The 21601-nt window shown below is 33.0% G+C and overlaps 1 protein-coding gene across 3 annotated transcripts in view; it reads right to left on the bottom strand.

Moving 5' to 3' along the window:
- The window catches only part of Fhos (Formin homology 2 domain containing), a 205566-nt gene that overhangs the window by 124763 nt on the left and 59202 nt on the right, over positions 1-21601 (bottom strand). For all 3 annotated transcript variants that reach the window (XM_086914731.1, XM_086914732.1, XM_086914734.1), the window contains exon 2: positions 15282-15391. In XM_086914731.1, coding sequence (XP_086770857.1) covers positions 15282-15391 — 110 coding nt within the window. The remainder of the gene's footprint in view (positions 1-15281; positions 15392-21601) is intronic.

Below are 21601 nucleotides of genomic sequence, written 5' to 3'. Positions count from 1 at the left end.
AGCATGGCGAGAAAGGATTTATGAAGGGCGAATTCCATACTGATTAAATCTTGATTACTTTGTAATAATACATTAAAATATCGATCGGACGATACACGACGATACAGGAAAATTTATATTATTCGAGCGAGTTTATCATTTTGACGCAATTAAATCAATATTATTCGATATTGTTTCAAAGATACGAATCTCTATATAATTACATCTAATATTCCTCCATCCTCGTTTTTATCGGATATTCACGGTTGATCTTTTACGGTAAAAGATTTCTTCCAATATCTCTGACGAGCTCTGAGATCTTTCATTATGGAAATGTCACAGGATATGATAATAAAATGCGAATTTAACGTACCCTTGGAAAGCAATCGACAATAAATAAGCATTACGGAATAACGAGATTGGTTTAATAAAGTGATATAAAAAAAAAAAAAAAAAAAAGAAATCACCATTATTCTTAATTCGATGACTTTCAAGGATAATATATATTTATATTTAAAAGAACACGATGCATTAAAGTTCAAATATGATCAACATTTATACGTTAACAATTTATACGTTTACAATAATTAAACTTCGTCAAAATATTCTGTTTGTATTTTTCATATGCTAATGTAATAAAATAGATTTTCTTTTTTTAAGAAAATGCGACAATAAACAATAATAGAGGTTGACTCATCGTCGCTCGAATCAGGATTTTACCGATGAAAACATGGATAGATATTTATAAAACGAGAGACGGCCGAGGCAGACCGCCGGTCGATCTCCTGAGAATAGATCTCTAAACCCAGTTATGCGATTTATTCCGAGCCGGATCGCCAGCTATTTGGAAACCTTCGATTTTCACCGGAGAAAAACGGGGAGGAGCTCGTGAACGAAAATGCGTTCCATCGTCACTGGTTATTTGTTTCTTCTTTCTCATTTGCCATAAACGACAAAGGTTGACAAAATGGCATATGGGCTTCCTCTTGATTCGATTTTCTTGAACTTTTTCTTATTTCGAGGCCGAAATAGAATTTCTCCTGTATTTTCACTTCAAACTTTTTCACGATTCGAGATTTGAATAAACGATCTTTAATTTGTACGTAAATGAATTATAATACGTAAGTAATTATAATTAAAGTGATGTGAGAATAAATAAATAAATAGATAGATAATGTTACGTTTTCTTTTTTTCGTTTCTTCATTGAATTAATTGCAAAAATAATTAATTTCATTATTCACAAAGTAAATATCGTCAGACAATTATATCTCTTGTGTGTTAATTTGTTCAGAAAACGGTTTATTGTTTTCTTTTTTTTTGTTTTTTCTGACAATAGATATAAAAAATTCCATATTTTAAAGTTATTGTAATAATACATATTGGAAAGGATCAATTCATAGAATTAAAATCAACATTTATCAGATGCAAAAAATATTGGAAGGCCACAAAATAATAAAGAGAAAACAAACATTCGTCATTAACTGCACACATAATATATTTTTTTTTTGTCTTTTAACGATATCTATGTATTTATTTATGCAAATAAACGATTACGCCATCCTCGAATATGCAAATTCGTTCTAAATATTCATATGTATTCAGACGCGAACCGATAAAAAGTAAAAAACACTTGTCCACTTCCTGACGTTCTTCGATGCTAATTAACCAACGAATCGAGCATCAGCATCGAATTTGTCGCTCCGTTCGTTTCGTCAACACATCGTCTGACGAACGGCGTAAAATCTATTCTCGAACGAGAGAATACATGAGTCATCCGGTGGCGAAACTCATTAAATTAATCGACGATGCATTTCTCATCTGGGAATCGAAAGAGAATCTCAAAGGATATCCAAATGTGACTAATCTAACTGAAGAATCCCCACCAACGAAATTAAATTCGAGCATTTTGCATGAAAATGCACACCTATGTGATTAAAAATCGTGAAAAATTTGAAGATTTTCATAGTAACAGTTTATTTTTATTGTAATCTTTGAAACATTTAATGAATAATTTTAGTAAGATCGATTAGAAGGTTGTCTGAAGAGAGTTTTGTTGAATATTTATTAATATCTCGAAAAAAGTGATTAAATCAGTGATGCTAAGACGATAAATACGATAAACAAGTTTTTTCTCTGATGATTACTAATGTATCTTAATAAATGTTAAAGTAAGATGATTGTAATTGATCACGTTTACTAACACAAACAAGAGATGATATTTTTTAAATTATATTTTTGAAATCAAGTTTAAGTATATTTGTTAAGACGCAAGATAGTTTGATTTAATCTAGAAAAGATACGAAATTTTCAAAAAAGTTTTGAAATTAAATGTAATCAGATATTCGTATACTCGAAGAATTTTTAGATTCGATCTTAAAATCTCGAAATAAATCAATTTTATTTTTACCCATAGAACAATCTTTTACTAATCCATATACAATTCCAAACTAGGCAAATTTTTTTGTATTTAACAAATTTTTAAACTCGATTTTGTCGAAAATGTAATTTCAAACGAAAAAATGTTACACTTCTTCTTTTTTTTTTCTTTGGATTTATTTTTGCATATAAAATAATTACATTAAAATATAGAATCCAAAGAAAATTTTATTTAAAACCATTATTCTTCTATGTATGAACATTCAATGAACCTAAAGTGTAAATTTTTCGATATTATATCTTATATCATACGATCTTTCAATTTTACGTATGTCTGTATAATATATAATATAGTATGATAATATGATAATGTAAAATGTGATATGATTCATATTTATTATTCACATAACCTACGGTATATGGATTTTCTAATAACACAACAGTATGTGTTTCAAAACAGCAGAGTACCTCTTGTTTCAAAACAATGTATGACTATGTGTATTGAAATAATGTAACGCCAAGAATATCGGAATACCATAATAATATACATTTCCTGATAAGTTAAAATTGCATTCTTCCTTGAGATAAGACGATCAATATCGATTTTAAAACGCAAGTAATGCTATTATTACATTTTTCTTCTTAATGTATTTTTATGTTAAGGAGAACAATGTGTTATAGTTGTTTTTTAAAAATTAAGAATATCCTTAAGGCATCTATTTTGTGCATATTCTATTTAAAAATTGTACATCCTTTAACCAAATAATTTCCCAATCCCGATATTTTTTGATTGACAAAATTTCATTTATCGTCAATACGCTATACTCTAATATTCTTATTTTAATAATTAAAAATCTTCCTAGTAAATCTACAAAAAAGAGATCCTTATATTACAAGAATAGACGAAAGCCTATAATATACAATTTATGTATGACATTTATCATCCTTTCTTACATTCAATCTTATTCATTGGAGCATAATAGAAGAAAAAGACAAAACCTATATTAAAGAAAACTCTTATTTATGTAACTGTACTTATATAATTATCATACAAAGAAAATTCCAAAATGTATTCTTATATTATGAACGTAAAATAAAATTTAAACGAATATTGGATATCGTTCAGCTACAAGGAATATCAATTACTTTCGATCCTTAACTAAAATGCACTCATTCCGTTCAAAGAACACGGAATCGGTGCAAATCAATTGTGGATATCGGTTGATTGTCGGTAATACGATTATGTTACTCGAATCCAATAATCGGATTCTGCATTGAGAAGTGATGAAACCTTCGGTTAGACAGTCCTGATAGTCTCGATACTTATTTGTCCAAACGATTCCGTAGGGGATCTATCAGTTCTGCTGATCTGCTCTGATCTCGTTCCGGCCAGTTTATTATCCTGAATTCGTTTAACTCTATTGTGCGTGGATGCGTTTCAAACTGGCGTCTATTTTGATATTCATGCATACGTACACGCAAGGATCGATGTCAGATTAATAGATCTAGATATATCGAGATAGGAAATATTTTTAAGAAATTTTTGAACAGTTTTTGATTTCGTTATAAATTTGAATGAATATATGGAGAAGGATTTTTAAAAGTTTTGATCAATCAAATACTTGAATTTCAGGTATCAGATTTGAAACTGATACCACTCGGTTGATTCATTGAACATCGAGTTTTGTGAAAAATTCAATCGAATCCAATATTCATTGTAACTTTCTTCGTGAAAGTTTATTTATTTCGAAAATGAAACTTTGTTCTAAAAAAATGTATTATATTTCGAATATTCAAACGTTCAATTAATAATAATAAATTTCCTGGCATTGAAATTGATTTATTCGAATAAAAATCAAAAAAGAACGACAGTCCATATTTAAAAAGCAAACGAAGAATATAGAAATTTAGAAAAAAATCTATTTGTATTTTTGTATTACAATATATTTACAATATTTCTATAATCTCATTTATTTTTAATCATGAATGTAACATTCGATCAACTTTAAATAACATTCGATAAAAAATTACACGTGAAACTCGTTTATCTATCAAACGTTCGAATCATTCGAAGTATTTTTGATCAAACGAAGACAATTACCAGACTGGCACTTGACCATCGACGTTTCTATTATCCGGTTCTTGCCGCTCCTATCCGATCGTTACTCACGTTTCCAGGCCGTTTGCCATCGCTTATAGACTCAATTTGTAAACCTCAATCGGTGGACAATGAAACGAACAGAGAGGGTGAAAAAGGCGCGAACTTGATAGCATGGAAACTAAGAAACTGACTCGTCAACGATTCTTTTTCCCAATTTCTCTCGACAAATCTCGATAAACAATTGCTAAGTTTACCTCGATAAATATTTCGATAGATATTTAATGCTCGATAATATTCAATTTTTATCTTTGAAAAGAGAGGATATAATGTCAGAAAAAGTTATATTTTTAAATAGAAATTATACGTGTTAAATTTTTGTCAATATGGATTTAAGTTTTAATAAATATTTCGTTTTCGAGAAAATGAATTTTGAACGATTGTCAAATATAAGTGCGATCGACCGATGTGAGAATTATTTAGAAGCAATATTCATCGAAAATATTTGTTATAGAGTGGAATTAAATTTTTAGTTTTAATAAATGCTTCGTTTTCCCGGGATAACGATTTTGAAAAATTGTCAAATACAAATGCGGCAAATGCAATTATTCTCCAATGCATCGATAGGGAAAGAATATATTTATATTATTTCCAATATTATAATATAATCGTTAGCAACATACATATTTAAATAACTTGAATATTAATTCGCATTAGATGAGGTTGAAGAAAGATATAAACATCCACTATTACATAACTTATTCGAACGATACTTCCAATAATTAATATTACACAGCGAATTATTCACATTAAGAAAAAAATGTATAAAAATAATTTTATTTCGCTTTAAATACGATTCGATCGGACAATCCTTTATTATCTCTCGTTAGAGATATTTTTACAAATAAAGGCGGTGTATCGGCCACGATTCAAAGCGGTTAATGGAGGAAGCGCGTATATTCCCGGCCATTCATTCACAATAATCGTTCAAACGTCCTTCGCTCGACGCATGCTAATAACATTAGCGTGACAACGCGGCTCGAGTTTACGATTCTATCACGGCGGCGTTAATGAGCCGATTTATTGGCGTGCACTACAGCGCAACTATAGATTTAACGTGATAACCTGGCAAGGGACAAGCGTTATCATGCAAAACGACTTTCCCGTCCGAAAAAAATGCCGACGCGAATCGGGAGAACGAGACGAAATCGTGGTTTTCGAGACGGTTCGTTAGCCGGTATGCGCAAATAATATCCCCGTGGCCGTGCCATTTAAAAATTTCCATAACAATCGCGACTTATCCGTATGAATTCTTTCCACCCTCGGCGGAAAGGGAGAAAATAAGAGGAAAGATGAAAACGGGAGGAGAATCGCGATTTGCTTGAGGGGTAATTCGAAACGTTCGTGTGCGTTCCGAGATGAAATGTAGCGATTGGGGGATTATAATGACCTTTTCATACATTTTCATTTCGTTTTCAGATAAACGTATATTTCTGCATTTAGATTTATATTTACTCGAACTTCTCCCTCCTTTGTTTAAGCGATTATTTTGAACGTTTTTGAAACGAGATATTTCTACGATGGTAGTTTACGAATTTTAAAATAATACGCAAGGATTAATCTTTATTGCAGGATATTTTATCCTTGAAATTATTCGATTTCAAGCGTGAGATTTATAAATATATATTAGTAAGCTTTGTGATCTCGAATGATGAGATCATTCCGTTAAAAAAAAAAAAAAGTTAAAGAAAAACGGATTAAACCGCGAGCAACCGGATTGCATAATTTACGTTTCTACAAATCCCATGAGCTCATCACGTAAACGTAAAAAATATATTTCGAGAAGAGATAAATCTTATATATAGCTTTTTCTTTTTATCGCGTGTTTTAAATAACGTCTTTAAATTTCGTCAACGTTTCAGAGATTACAGTTGAGATTAAAATTTTTGTCGGTCGTTGTGCGATAATAATTTTGATAATAATTCGACAAGGCGTAAATATAGAATTACAAGTAATCCTCCACTTTACTTCCATCCGTTCCATCTAGATATATTTTCCGTGAAATATCTATAAGCTAGTTCACCATTATTTTCTATGACATCTAGCCATTTCCTTGGCAACGTATCAGTTCCATTCTTGTGAGAAACTTGGATTCATGGTGAAAAATATTCCGAATAGGTAGTACTCATATTTCAAAGTCCTTTCCTCGTTCGAAAATGTTGTGCATGTCTAAAAGAGGCAAACATCTGTTGGCGCCAAGTCGATAAATAGTGCTAATATTAGATATACATGTTCGATAATCGAAACTTGTTGTATTTATAAATGCGGAAATATAAAAATTAAATAATTTTTCTTTTAAAATTTGCACAGAATCACCAATACGAAAATTAAATATTAAATGTTTGAAGCTTTGTTTGAACTTAATATTTGCAAAAGTGCAAAGATCATTACAGAATGATACGTGTATTTTTAACTAAATATCCCTGCAGCTGATTTCAATATCAACTCATTTATTTAACATATATGCATTAATTTTGATGTGACATTGAATCTATGCTTCTTCTAAATATTTGAAATAATAATTTTCATAATCAATTTTTCATACTAATGAATTACTACTATTATATTACTAATGATCCTAATTAATTTTCTAAATTCATTTGAACAACTAAATATTTTCATCTCTCAATATCTTTGATTATTATCCTATTTCGAAACAGTAAATTGGAAATACAAGAAACCTAACATAAATTCACTTACAATTAAAATTGGAAGATTAAAATGATAAAATAGATCGAAAGCTGCTAAGTCAAAATCAATATTTCTCTGTCAAATTCTCTATTGTGTGCATCTATTAATTCCATTTGCCTATTCAACAGCCTCTAAAATTTCACTTCCAAGCAATCAAAATGTGAATCGAACATCTACAAATGACTATTTTTTCGCATTTTCAAAAAATACAAAACATTACTAAGCCAACGAAATTCTCAAGATTCTCTAATTATACAATCCCGCCAAAATATCGTTTCCAAGCGATCACATCCATTTTAAAAATTTTTCCATCGATCATCGAAACACAACAATGACCTATAGATGCGCATAATCGCCTTTCTCGCCGATAATGTATAAGGTATCTCGGTTCGAGGACGTGTGTACACACCTTAACGATCCCCGGGGCCGATACGTAGGAAGCTGATTACTCATCGTGCTGTCTATGCCCAACGTTTAGCGACTTATTGTGCCTGGTTATTGAACCCCTGGGAGAGTACCCACCATATCCTCGCCATACCTCCCCTCCACACTCGCCGATATATAGCTTCCATTATAATTATACGTAGACAGCTTATGTTGTACCTACGTGCATTCAAACGGGTTACGCAATAGAAAGAAAGAGGCACGACAATGGCACGTGCTTTATTAAATCGAGAGGGCATCGAAGATCGAGTCTCGAGTCGATAAGGAAGAATCGGGGAAGGATTTATCCAACTTGTTATTCCAAAATTTTTCTTCTTTATATAGTGGACATATTATTAATCCTGCGATGCCACATTTTTCTTCTTAGAGTTAGCTACGATTGTTTGTAGTTTTAATTATTCAATTTTTAATTCTGGAACTGTATAATTCTATAAAATTATGATTCTTTTGTGCATAGAGATAAAATGGATAGGTTTAAGTTTCAGGAATTCAGGAATTTTTTTGTATCTACGTTTTCAAAAGATCAAATGAAATTCTAGGATAATTAATATCTCCACTGCACACGCGATCGTTCGAAGCTTTTCGCAAATAAAAATAAAAATTCAAGGATGAAATTTCATAATTTGCCTTACCGAAAATTAAAAATCGACATTCGATGAGAATATTGAAAAAAAAAAAATAATAAAAAATAAAAAAACACGAATAAAAACTCTCCAATAATAATTCCAATAAAAATTCAACTGTCAATAAAAATCCACGCTCCCTTATATCCGATTTCCAAAATGTCCATGAACGATCGCTCGATAAAATAATTTTCATCGCCCATTTTTTCCAACCTTCTTTTCTCCAACAATCGCAACGATCACCGATGCTTTCGATAATTCGACTCAAGTCACGTTTACATCATCGACATGTACACTCGATCCATCAATCTCCTCTCAAACTGTAACACGATCAGAGCGAGGCTGGTTGCCCGATTCGGCCGGCCTAACTTCAAAATTTCTTGCCTATGTAACTTCACCCGATGTTCCATTAATCCATTAATGAGTTAACGATCTGAGACGACAGAGGGCAGAAACTCGAGCTCCTTGCGGGCAGATCGCGCGAGTGAGACAAATGTAATTAATTAACCCATCGTGATCCAAGTTTTCCGGCTTATATATACTTAGGGATATACTCTCAGCCCTTCTTCTTAATGCGCACGAGATTGATCGCCATAATTTCACGACCGTGCACCACCACGCGTTCTAGAAATTCATAGCAATCTATTCCCGCGAGCCTTGCACCGGGGTGAAGAGGGAAAACTGTTTGGAACTCGTGACAGCCTCCTCCAGGACACGCTGCTACGTCAGGTTGCGCCTCTTCAACGTTCCAAACCTACGACTTGGATGGTATAAGTCTGTTTTATAGCCAATGTCTGTTGCGTCGTGAATAATATTGGGTAATGTCGGTCGATCGATTTTCTTCTTGTGGATCGTAGTCGAATTTATGGCCGAGTTAGAAAATTGTACAATAATTTAGCAAGAAAGTACTTCGATTGCCCAATTTTGGTAAAATTAAAGATGAAATAGTGATATTAAATGTTACAACATCTCTGAACGAATTAGATACCTTCATTTTGAAATCTTAAGTATAATTGATTGAATAAATTTTTGTATTACATATATTGAATATACATAAATGTATTTTTTCAAAACGTGTGTCGTAATATTTTATTATTTCTTCGTCGTTTACATTTCTTCACGAATCTTCACGAATCTTTAGACACCTCTCAACTTCCGGAATCCGAGAGAAACTTTAATTTAGGCATTTTATTTCCAGGTGGCGGACAATTTGTTCTAACTTGACTCATCGCATTGCGTATTCGCTGCGTGTAATATCGTAGAAAGGGATTAATTTTCGCGGAACACAGTGGCCAGGGAAGAGGAGGATATCGCGAGCAAAAGTTGCAGCGTAGGCGGTCCATCGCGAAACGTTACGACAAGAAGATAAACGACCGACCACGCGAGACACCTTCTCATCTTTGTCCGGATTTTCCACACTCTTGATCCTTGGTTTTCGCAATTTTCACCGGGAGGCTTTCACGAGGAAAATCTATGGAGAGAGTATGGATCGATGTGGGTGGCTAAACATATTGCGGCAAAACGATGGAAACTGGGCGACGTGACGTGTGGGCAGGGCCTTGTAATTTCGAGTTTTATCATCGACCGCGGCTGAGCGTTTGAGATTACGAGTTTTCTTGGATTTTTAGAGGCAGATTTGGACAAAATTTGGAACAATTATCCGAGATATTTATTTATTTCTAACTGCTAATGTATTATATTTGAAAATATAGGTTATTGTATTAATATTAATTTATTTAAAATTAGAAATTTCAAATAATAAATTATTTTGTTTAATTTTTTTATCAGTCAATAGTTTTATTAGTTATTATAAATCGAACTTTGATAATTTTATTTCTGCTTGAATTACAGACACGAAAACTAAATTCGAATTTGGTGAATGACGTAATTCTGATGTGAATACGAGAACAACGTAATGATTAAAATAAACGTGCTTAACCTTTGGATAGTAGAATATATACCGATGGAATATACCGAGTGTTCTCGAAATTGGTGTACGATCGAAAAGGAGATGATTCTAGATTTAAAAATGAATTGAAAATATGGAATGAAATATTGTGTACACGAAACAGTTATTTGAATAATGAAGAAGAACGAATGAAGAACAATGGATAATATTCGGATAAAAAATTGAAGATATTTAAAATGAATATTGAATAAAAATTCGACATAGATATTAAAGTTTCGAAGAATCTTAAATTTGCAATAGAAATTTGTCTCTTGCCAGATTATTTTTCATAATTTTATACTATATATATAATAATACTGAATTGATATATATATATATACCGTTCCAAGAACAGATCAGTGCCTAATAAAAGATATACAATTATCGCGTCTTCAAGATATCGTCATTGCCTCAAATAACAAAACATGAAACTTGTTGCATAAATAAACAAAATAAACTAACAAAACGCAATCATCCATCACTTGGCAAACTCAAATATCTTTCACAAACAAGATTCTCGTAATAAGTATTTAAAAAAGATTATAAAATATAGTATAAAAAAATTAAACGTGCACAAATAAAAAAAATACTTCAAACAAAAGCATCATAAAATGAAAAAAAAAAAAAAAAACAAATAACACATACAATAATTTTTCGCGTATAAATTCCACAATTCTTTTTTTCTTCGTGAATTCTTTCAATCAAAAGCACAACGTATGTAAACTTGAAAATATCCAAACTTAAAAAATCTCGAAATAATACTCCAATCAATCACCAAATTTCCAAATTCTATATCGCAATCGCAAATCTCAAATTAATTCACGTTCCAAAAACTATCCAAAACATGTTTACACGCAAATAAACATTCGAGGTAAACATTCGAGATCCCTCTGGAGATCCCTAAAAAAAAATTCTATCCCATATTTTCGAGCATCCGCACCCCTAGTTAATACCCAAGGACGAGAGAACAAGGAAGAAAGCGCGGGGGTGGTTATCGAACGCGGTCCAGCACACTGGCGTGCACACTGGTCGTCGGTCGACAAATTTCAACCACAGAGCCAACCAATATCGGGCGGAAAAACGCGTTTTCATCTGATCGAGGGCGAGCCACGGACCGTGTCGTTGCCTCGCTCGACTCGTGTGGGCATCGACGAGAAAGGAAAAGAAGAAAAAAGAAGAAAAAAAAGAAAAAAAAAAAGAGGGTCGGACCGGTTCGCCGCCGTTGTATCGAAAGAGAATGGAGAAAAGGGGGCGGGGAGGGGGGTCGAGACGAAGGCAAACGTATGACGTCGTTTCGCGGTTCGTGAAAATTCCGGCATTTCAAATATTAGAACGAGAGCACCGACCGGCCAAACATTTATTTAACCTCGCCTTCGCTTCGACCCTTCCCTCTACCTGTCTTTCGTCAATCCGCCATCAATCCTCTGTTTCCAACCCCTATTCCCGATCCTATCCTACGAATACTGTTTATTCCGATAATATTTATCCGATTCTTGCGCAAGGATTTCGATAATTCTGCCGTATCTGCCGCTGCGATCCTTGCCGAAATGTTTGCGTATCAGATGTTCGATTTGCAAGAAGTGGTATAGATGGATTCAACGTGCAAGGGAGAGACGCGGAGATTTTCTGAAATTTTCTTGGATGAACAATTACAAAACAAGTTGAATCATATTAATATACATGATAATTTTGATTCGCAAGTTCTAAAGATTTTAATAATAAAAAGTAGATGGAAATTATTTTGTAACTATAAAATTTTTAGATATAAAAACAAGATATAAAGAAGATATAAATATTTTCCAATTATCATCGAATGTAGTTTTAATTTTTGATAGTTTAATTTTGATAATATATATATATTTTTTTTTTAATAAAACCATACAATGTGGATCGTAATTTCTTAACTTTCTCTTTTATTAAAAAAAAAAAAAAAAAAAACTTCCCAATTAAATACCACGATGTTGTAAATAAAAACGAACAATCCCCGCTTCGTTGACGTAACACGAAATTCAAATCGTCGAATCACGAATATCGTGAGCCGAGTCGAAGAGGATTCGCGGTTGCACAAGTTCTCTAAGAAAACACAGCCTCGTAGGATGTAATTTTCATCCAATGAGTAATTCATATCGATTCGCCTCGAGGAGGAAGTCAATCTCTTGCGAGCACAGAGTGTGTTACACACAATGAACGCGATGAATCTCTATCTCCTCCCCCCGTTTTCACCAGCCATTGTGGCGGAGGAACGAGCGATCGCGTGGGTTCCATTGGAAAATCGGCGAAAACCTCGATCCTCGGGCTACGAACCGAGAATAATCGAAAATGCGATTCCTCGATGCTTCTCTCTACTTTGCGAAATCGAGTCGCTTCGTATCGATCTTAACGCGAATCCGATACGCGACAGATTTAAGCTTTTCGTGAAATAAGTGGTTTTTTTATCGCGCCCAGAATTTTCCATTCAGAACGAGGGAATATTTGAAAAGAAACGCGAATTTTAATTAAGTTGAAATTAGATTTGACATTTGAAACGAGGTACGCGTTTTTTTGGTGGGATTTCAAGAAGCATTTAAAAGATTTTTTTTTTGTATGTTTAAATATTTTACATTCGAAAAGTATATGTGTTAAGATCAGATTTAAATTGAGAGATATTTAAGGAAACGACAAATTAAGGGATAAGATAATTTCGTTTAAATGGAAATGGAATACATTTTGTTTTTTTTTTTTCCTCCCCATAAAATTAAAATTATATGTCCAAAACTAAATATTCATTTTAATTACGATCTTTCTGCACTTTTCCTTCTTTCGAACGACAAAAAGTACTACACGCGCCATCTGTTAATACAGCATTATAATAAAACTGGGGAAAGATTTATATTATACAATCGAAGCTAATTATTCTCGCAGCTTCTTCAAAAATTATCTTCACAAAAATATAATTCTCGTTTACCATCTTCCAATTTGAAAGCTTTTGTTACATTTTTTTCATACGATGAAAAAAAAAGAAATAATTAAAATAATTACATTTAACAATCTGGCCCGAACAAAGTGCACAAAGAGCTCAATTTAAATCCTCGTTACCCCCCTGCCGTTTCACACTCGTCATTAACACCACGCAAAGAATTTTCATCAACGCACGTATGTACATCCCACGTTATATACCCTTTTTCATCCTTGAATCGTCTCGTCGAACGGAGCATCGACTTAGCGAATACGACTGCATCTAATCTCAGAAACTCTGAACATGAAGTGAAAGCAACGGATATATATCCTGCATTCAAAGGTGTTCTTAATTAACTAAGAACATTATTCGGCGGTCGATTATTGAAAGCGTGCCCGACTCGATTCAAGGTCCTCGAGATCTTGCACGATGCGAAATTAACGCCAACGGACTAATTTCTCTCCAAGCCGGTCTTAATTAATCCTAGATTCTTATCTTCGTCGTGATTTTCCACCGACACGCTTCCACGCATAATTTCCGACCGATATGAATATCGCGAAGAAAAAGATGGCGCCGTTACTGGATCAAGAACGAGAAAAAGTCGTGGATTAATTCCCCTTAGAAAGGAGAGACAAGAAAGTGAGTAGTATCCTGCTGCGACCTAATTACATTCGTTGTCGAGGAACGTAAGATAATGTATAAAGGAACAGACGATTGTGAAATCTTATACGTCCAGATAGATAATTGAAAATATGATTATTAGTTTTGATTTTATCAGAGTTGGAAAGAGATGGCGCGAACAGTTTAATCAATGCAAGCGAATTAATAGAAAAAGAATTCAGAACTTGTTCAAAAGTTAATATATTCGAGATTAATCTGTATTTTAAATTCTAAAATCTACGTGTATTTTATTAAATTATTTGAAATTGATTTTGAATTTATAAAACTAACAAATTAAAGTTAAAATTTATTTTCATTTGATAAATAATTTCTCTTCGTTAGAAATGCAAAAAATTTTTTACTCGGATGAGTATTTTAAATAATTATGAATCTGAACAATATAAAGGATACATCTAATGAAAGTATCATCATTTCCACGTGTTATTCATGAGAAAATACGAAAGAAAAATAACTTGTTAACATTATTCGATTTAATGAAATATATGTCGAGGAAAACGAGTCAAAATCGCGAGGAAAAAGACCTACTTTTTCCTTCCTGGCATTATTTCCAGTTCCCAGTGTCATCAATGTCTCACGGCTTTATACACGTATATACAAATATCTCATCCCGCTTAGTGCTGCTGATTTAGCCTGAGACAAAAAGATTTTTCTTTCGGTAAAATAGCAAAAGCTACATGAAATCTCTCGCCTTACTATTTCTTATTAAAATATCCTATGTAATCATTTTCTATCCATATTCAAAAATTAACGATTCATAATTAAATCTAAAACATCTAAATCTAACTAAACTAATTTATATAGTTTTTTTTTTTTTTTAATTAAATATAAGAAAATTTTTTCAACTCAAAATATAATATCACGTACAATTATCTTACTTATCATTCTGAATAAATAGCTTCTATTTATCTTTCGTAATTGAACGAATCATTTTGTATAATCTAACCTCGTAATTTATAAGACCCTCTAAATATTCAACCTAAATTAGTAAGAAAGTTTATACGACTTAATATGTCTTAGTTGAAAGGCCTTAATTCCACTACGTTTACACGATATCTTTTCGTCCTCACACTTACTTGAAACATGCCTGTAAAGTTTGCTCATATATCTTAGGAAACAGTTTCTGTATAATTCAGTTGTCCCAACACGAGGTAGGTAAAGTACATCGAATCTCGTGGGATCAAAGGTATCAGAAACGGGTCTCCAAGTTCTCGATGCATCTCGAAGGCTCAATAAACAAAATATTCGTCTCCAACGGAGTTCCAGCTAATTATCCATGATTAATTATAAAATATATTAAGCCCAGTATTATGCGACTTTAAGCTATTTACAAAATAATACGTTATAAAAAAAATATTTTTTATTCTATAATAATAAATCTTTTGTCTTTTTTAAATTTTTAATAATGATTAAGAACTGTAGTTTAACTATATTAATGTAAGACTTACTTGGTTTGGAAGCCTTCGAATTCTTCTTGTTGTTCACTGATGGAAGCTTCGAGGTCCAAATAGGCACCATAGTCGCCATCTTTGTAGAGCTGGAGCGCCGTATCGTCAAGCTGTAACAAAAAAAAAAAGATATATTGTTAGTAATATATCTTGTGAATTAAATTAATGAACTTAATTATATTTAATATGAGATATAATAATGATGTAAAATATAAATACATGATGTTTACATGCAGTAAAATATTTTAAATATAGATTAACATAAATTTTCATTCATGTTTAACAATATTTAAATGCAATTATACAATACATAAATATCAAATTTCTATAATTTAAAAAAAAATTTATATAATCTACTTATCTTTTTACTCGATTAATCACTTTTATGTAATAATTCAAACACTTTAATGCAATATAAATATAGATAATATTTGAACATTATTGCACATTTTTACACAATTTAGACAATTCAATTATAACGATAATACAATAACAATTATTACAAGTACAAACTGTAAAATATAAAATGATCCATTTCATCCCCAATTCCCAATCACCGAATACATACGATAAAGTACAACTTCATACATCGCATAACCACTCGACGACGTGTGGAAATTGCATCGCATCAGCAATATCACGCCACCTGACGGCGTAAAATAAAATTAAAAAGCTATCCAGCTGTCGCAAATGACAGGCAGTTAAGCATCGGTCAATTTTCTCCTTTAACCGTTTCGAAACGGTGCTTCAAACTAGCCTCCAGCAAAGAGGCGACCTTTCACAATCCAAGGGCGGAAAACTATTCCCAACTCGTCTCCTAATTTTAAACTGATGCCACTTTGCGAACTAGACGGTTTCGTGAATTACACAGGAAACTCGTCTCGCCTTCCCCTTCCTTATCCGCTTTCTGATTCTCGTAGTGGATCCACGTGGAGGGGATGATATCGAGGATCGTGTAAATTCCTGTATCGGCTATAAACGTTCGTTTTCTATCCCCCGTCGAGCATCCTTGAAATTTTCGTGTCGGAGAAAATTGTGAGGGAAGGGAAACCGTTTCGCGCAGTGGAGCGAAGATTTGTAGCGTCGAGGTATACGGATCCAGCAGGGGGAATTATTGGGGATGTGGAGAGGTGGATTCGAAGGGAATTCCTGAGAAGTTTGCCGAGGTAAATTGTAAAATGTAGTTTCGTTGTGTATCGCCGAGCCTCGGCTGGAATACTGTTTTCCCCTGTTATCCTATGTTTCATTGCTGGTTTATTCAAATTGGTAGGATGGTGGAATTTAATCACGCGCACTCGATGAAACGAATTATCGTGAAAATTGTTGTGAAAAACGTGTTTCGTCGAACGGATACGGGGATGAACGTGACAAGAATTTAATAATTCTTAATAAATCGATAATTATTTCGTAAACTATTATTATAGGAAATACATATTTTTATATCTTCGTGATCAACGATAGATTGAAATTAGAATGGGAGAGTTATGAAAGAAAAACGAAGCAACAAAAATCATCAATTTTTCAAAATTAGATATTATCTTCTCTCGAGCGAAATAACAATTTTTCGATGAATCTTCTAAACGAAATGCAAGATCCACTTTAAGGTCTTTTTCTCATTGTAGATTTTTTATCACTTCCAAGAGATGAGTTCAACGTACGAATTACGGGGTCAACAATCTGGGCTAATACAAGCTAATCTGCTAAATTTATCTGCGGATCATTTGGTTCACGTACGTTTCCGTCTATGCAAGATGATAATCTCTTCATCTGACATCAGGTGGTCTCGATTCGCTGGACACGCGATATTAAGTCACTAAGTTACATCATCAAGTCGTTTCGAAAATAGAAACATTTAGCTCGTGAATGATACGCAATGGAATTATAATCAAAAACACGGAGACCACATAGTGATGGCGATGAAAATAACTCTGTTAACTGATTGTGAACAGTGAACGATGAATAACTTTCAGTTCCTGCACGACATTGATTTTTTATTTTCCTTTGACTGCCAAATTAGAGGCGCGCAAATTTTTCAATATCTTTCATTTTTTGAATGAAATTAAAAGAGTAAATTCAGATTTAAAATTAAAATTTGATCAATAAGATATGTTAATAATTTAAAAAAAAAATCGCATCTTTCTCGCTTATTTTATTATTATATTTATTAGCGAATCGTTCGACGATAAATCCCGAAAGGTAAATAACGGAAATGAAGCCTTTCTTCTCTCGATCCGATTCTTTCTTCGCCGATTCGAGAGAGGTTTCCACGACACGATAATGCCAGTCTCGAAGAAATAAAACCACGAAAATGGTAGCAGAGAGATATTACGAAAAAACGCGAGGGAAGTCGCGTGGCCTGGAAGAGGAAGAGAGATAGAAAGAAAAGGAAGCAAAGGTGTAAAGGAGAAAGTAACGGTAGATAAATCGAAAACAAGGAGAATGAGAAGAGAAAAATAGCGGCGAGCCAGTTGGGAAGCCGTAGACGAAAGCTAAATGTCCGCTTTAAAAATAGTCGAGCTACCTAGGTCGCTATATTTGTGATCCCTGTTGTCGCTGGAAAAGTTATTTTCCGCTTCCGACTACTCCATCGTGGCGTTCTCTTCGACGATACTTCGAAAAACGATCGTTTAAGAGGTATTAATTAACGTTCAATGGCGCGTCGGTTTTTCTGAGGATGAGAGACGAGATCGTAGAGGAATTCTCTTCCTGATCTTCGATCTACACAACGTTTTGCGATGGGTAGAACAGAAAAGGAACGAAGCAATGACTTCGTAATGAAGCAAAATAAATTGAAAACGAGTATTCAACTTGTGCGTGAGTTGATTATTTTTCTTCAATGATTGTGCAAATATTTAATTATTCTTTCGATATTGCTAAAGTTTTCTTCAAGATTTCTCGATTTTGAATTAAATTTTTGTTTCTCGGTAATTAAAAACAATAATTTTCAATTGTGCTTATTCATTTTTTTTTAAAAATATCGAATGAAGCTTATTTTTCGAGTTAAATTTTACATTATGATCAACCATTACATATTTTTAAATCGTTTATTATTTTTCTACTATCTGCACAATCTCCATTCACTCGTTCTCGCTCATTTAATAAAACCCGATAAACATATTTTATTTATTGTTCACCAATGATCTTTTCATTCACGATCTCAAAAAAAGAAAAAAAAAAAGTACACTAGAAATAACGATTGGAGGGGAAAAAAGGACTTGAAAAAAAATACAAAATTGTGCGTGTACGCGGTTTGTTCCCTGCCAAGCGGAGAAACACACGCGGCTGACCTATATTTCTAAAAATCACAGCTTCAAAATAGTCTGCCGGTTATAATGCAGCGGCTCAGTCAAGCACGCGCTGCATTTCTCCGGTTTCTAGGCGTGCTGCATTCGATGGAAAGCGAATTGCCTTACGTAATCCACGTGTTGGAGCTGCGTCGATCTCTCTCTCATACTGGCCTTCGAGCGACGAAATTGGTTAACCGGAAGCGCGATGCACAGAGGGCGCCACCGTAGGAGGCGCATCGTGACGATTGCATCGTTAACTCCCAACAATGCGATGATAGTGTGTTTGTTCCTTTGCCTTTTGAACTTGTGTCACTTGCGTAAGGAATGTGTTTAAGATTGTCGAGAATTATGTGTTGCTTGGGATATAAAATTAATTTAAAGTAATTTGTTGTTTATAGTTTTATACATATATATATGTAAAAAGATTGAGTGTAGATAAGTATATTAATGAATTAATTAGTAATGGGTTTTTCCTTTGTTTCTAAAATTGTCTGTCATTCTATTTAAATTTTCTGTTCTGTTATATCGTGAAAAGTTCCACTGTTTGGAATTCTGAGAAAAATTGTATTATAGAATAACATGGTAAATATTTATCTTTCCGCGTGTTGTGTATTTAATACCTCACATCCGTTTAATGAGATCTATTAATATAGCCGATGAATTCATTCGATGAATCATTAAATATTATTTACCTTGAAACAAACGATCGAAAAGTGATCTTTTTGAAATAATAAAAAGTATTCGAAGTAAATAAACTTTATATTTGCAGACATTTTAATAAATGAAATTGAAGTTAAATTGTAATATCGGATGAATTCAAAGAAGCTCGTAACAAATTAATTTCACACTTCCTCCTAATAGATAAACTTAAACATGCATAATAATCCCTCTAATAAACATTTATATAAATAATATTAACTATAAATGGATAAAAAATAATTCCATTCTTGGAAGAAACCGGAAGAAACAGGATAAAAATCTGTAAGAAGAACTTGCAACCACGTTGACTTTTAAGTTACATAAACAGTTTCATCAACATTCACTTTTCTACGAAGATGAAAAAAGAACCTGCTCCTAATGAATCCAGAGAATTATACGATATATCGCGAAATGGCAAAGTGAAAACAGTCCTCCCCTCGTGCACGTTCGATCAGGAATCTAATTAATCATAACATTAATCCAGTTCTATCACGCTCTGATAATTCCCTCCCCGCATCATGGGAAAGTTGTTTAATTAGCCACTTAAAGTCTCACGGGTCTCGTATGTCTTCCCTACGGACAGTTCAATGTTTCCACACGTCCCTCAGGATCCACGTTGAAGAAACTTTTCACGAATGCGCCGCTGTCGACGTGTTTCAAGTGGGAAGCGGTCTCGAGGCCGCTTCTTTCGCGGAACGGAACGTCTGTTCTTTATCAAAAGACATGCCATAAGTAGTTGAAAGTATACAGTCGATAGCAAAAGTTTTCGTATAGGGAAATTTTACGTGAAATTCCATGAAATTCTATTTTTGATCTTTTTTTTTTTTTTTCCTCTTAGAATCGGTTGAATATTTCGCGAATAGGATATTTCTTTCGTACAATTTATTTCTTACGCAGAATTTCACACTTGAATTGATTATTGACTATTTCGAGAGTGGAAAAAAAAAAAAAGAAAAAAAAATGACGAAATGTGAAGAAACGACAGTCTATACGATACGAAAAACGAGAGTTGAGAAATTAATACGTATTTGAAGTTTGAATATCGTAAATATTGTTCGAATATTGTTACTTACGCACTTGAATACAACTTGTTTTATTTTCACTTTTACTATTCCATGGATCAAAACGGCGAGGAGATTTTCTTCCAGTTAATCAATTTCTAATTTTAAAATCATTAGAATTACATGAAAGAATTAAGAGTTGCATAAAAATGTTATAAAATATTATGAATATTAAGAAAGTGACGCAACGTTAGAAATATTATGACATTAAAAGTAAAGATTTATGACGAGCTACGAGTTAATCTCCGGTTAATCTACGGTATTTAATTTCAAATCTAAAGTTCATAATTTAATTTAACACCGTGAAATTACATCGACTATTTTACGTAAGAATAAGATGACTTGGATGGTAGAGGAATTACGAGCTCGCTGTTCCATATTTAACTAAGTCGTACGTCGATATCGATGGGGAAAGTTGCAAGGCTTCCTCCGATACCGTGATATAGCACACGATGACACAAATGCGCTATCTCAATTACAAGTTAATACGAGTAAAGTCGCGATGGAATGTGAATTATGGATGAATAAAGATCAACCGTTTGGAATTTGTGATTAAAAGTGAAAGTATATTACTATTAAATTAGAAACACGATCGTAATAAATTCGATAAAAGTTGAAATGGTTGATCGATTCAAAGATATACCTCACTTTTTCAACAACATTTCTTCTTGAATTTTGAATAAAAATTAAAATTCGAATCTCGATTTAACATTTATATATAAATAAATTTTCGAACGATAGTAAACTGGAAATTTTATAAGATTTCGAAAAACTATAAAAATTTCTGCATCCTCCAAAGTGTACTGTAAAATTCTACACGCTAATGTAAATTTATAAAATCTCAGGCACGGAGTAAACATTTTCCTCTACCTTCATTTACTTAATTACACATATATGCTTGTAAACAATTAACGTTAATAAAGAAGACCGCGCATTAACCACTTACACAAACATTTTGGCACAAACTAAAATACTACTCTTTTCAAAATTACTATAATTTCCATAATATTCGTATTTTTATTCGTCAAATAAAAATTCCAAGTCAAACCCTTGCTTATTAAATTAACCCGAATGATCATCGCGGCGAGAGAGCTAATCTAAATTAAACAACCGTTCAATTCGTAAAGAAAACGTTACAATTCCATTATGCAAATTCATCGGGTCGACCCGTTTCCACGAGGGGAGGAGGGGCGAGGGGGAGGGGAATTCGAAATAACGAAAAACGCTTCGAGGAAGAACCTGGAGGACTTTCGCTTATCCGTAGCCCCGTAAG

This window comes from Apis florea, unplaced genomic scaffold (genome assembly GCF_048593485.1).
Source record: "Apis florea isolate Af1SG1 unplaced genomic scaffold, ASM4859348v1 contig_3731_pilon, whole genome shotgun sequence".
In the NCBI taxonomy this organism is placed as follows: Eukaryota; Metazoa; Arthropoda; class Insecta; order Hymenoptera; family Apidae; genus Apis; species Apis florea.
The sequence above is the reverse complement of the archived record's forward strand: the minus strand, read 5'-3'. Positions and strand labels throughout refer to the sequence as shown.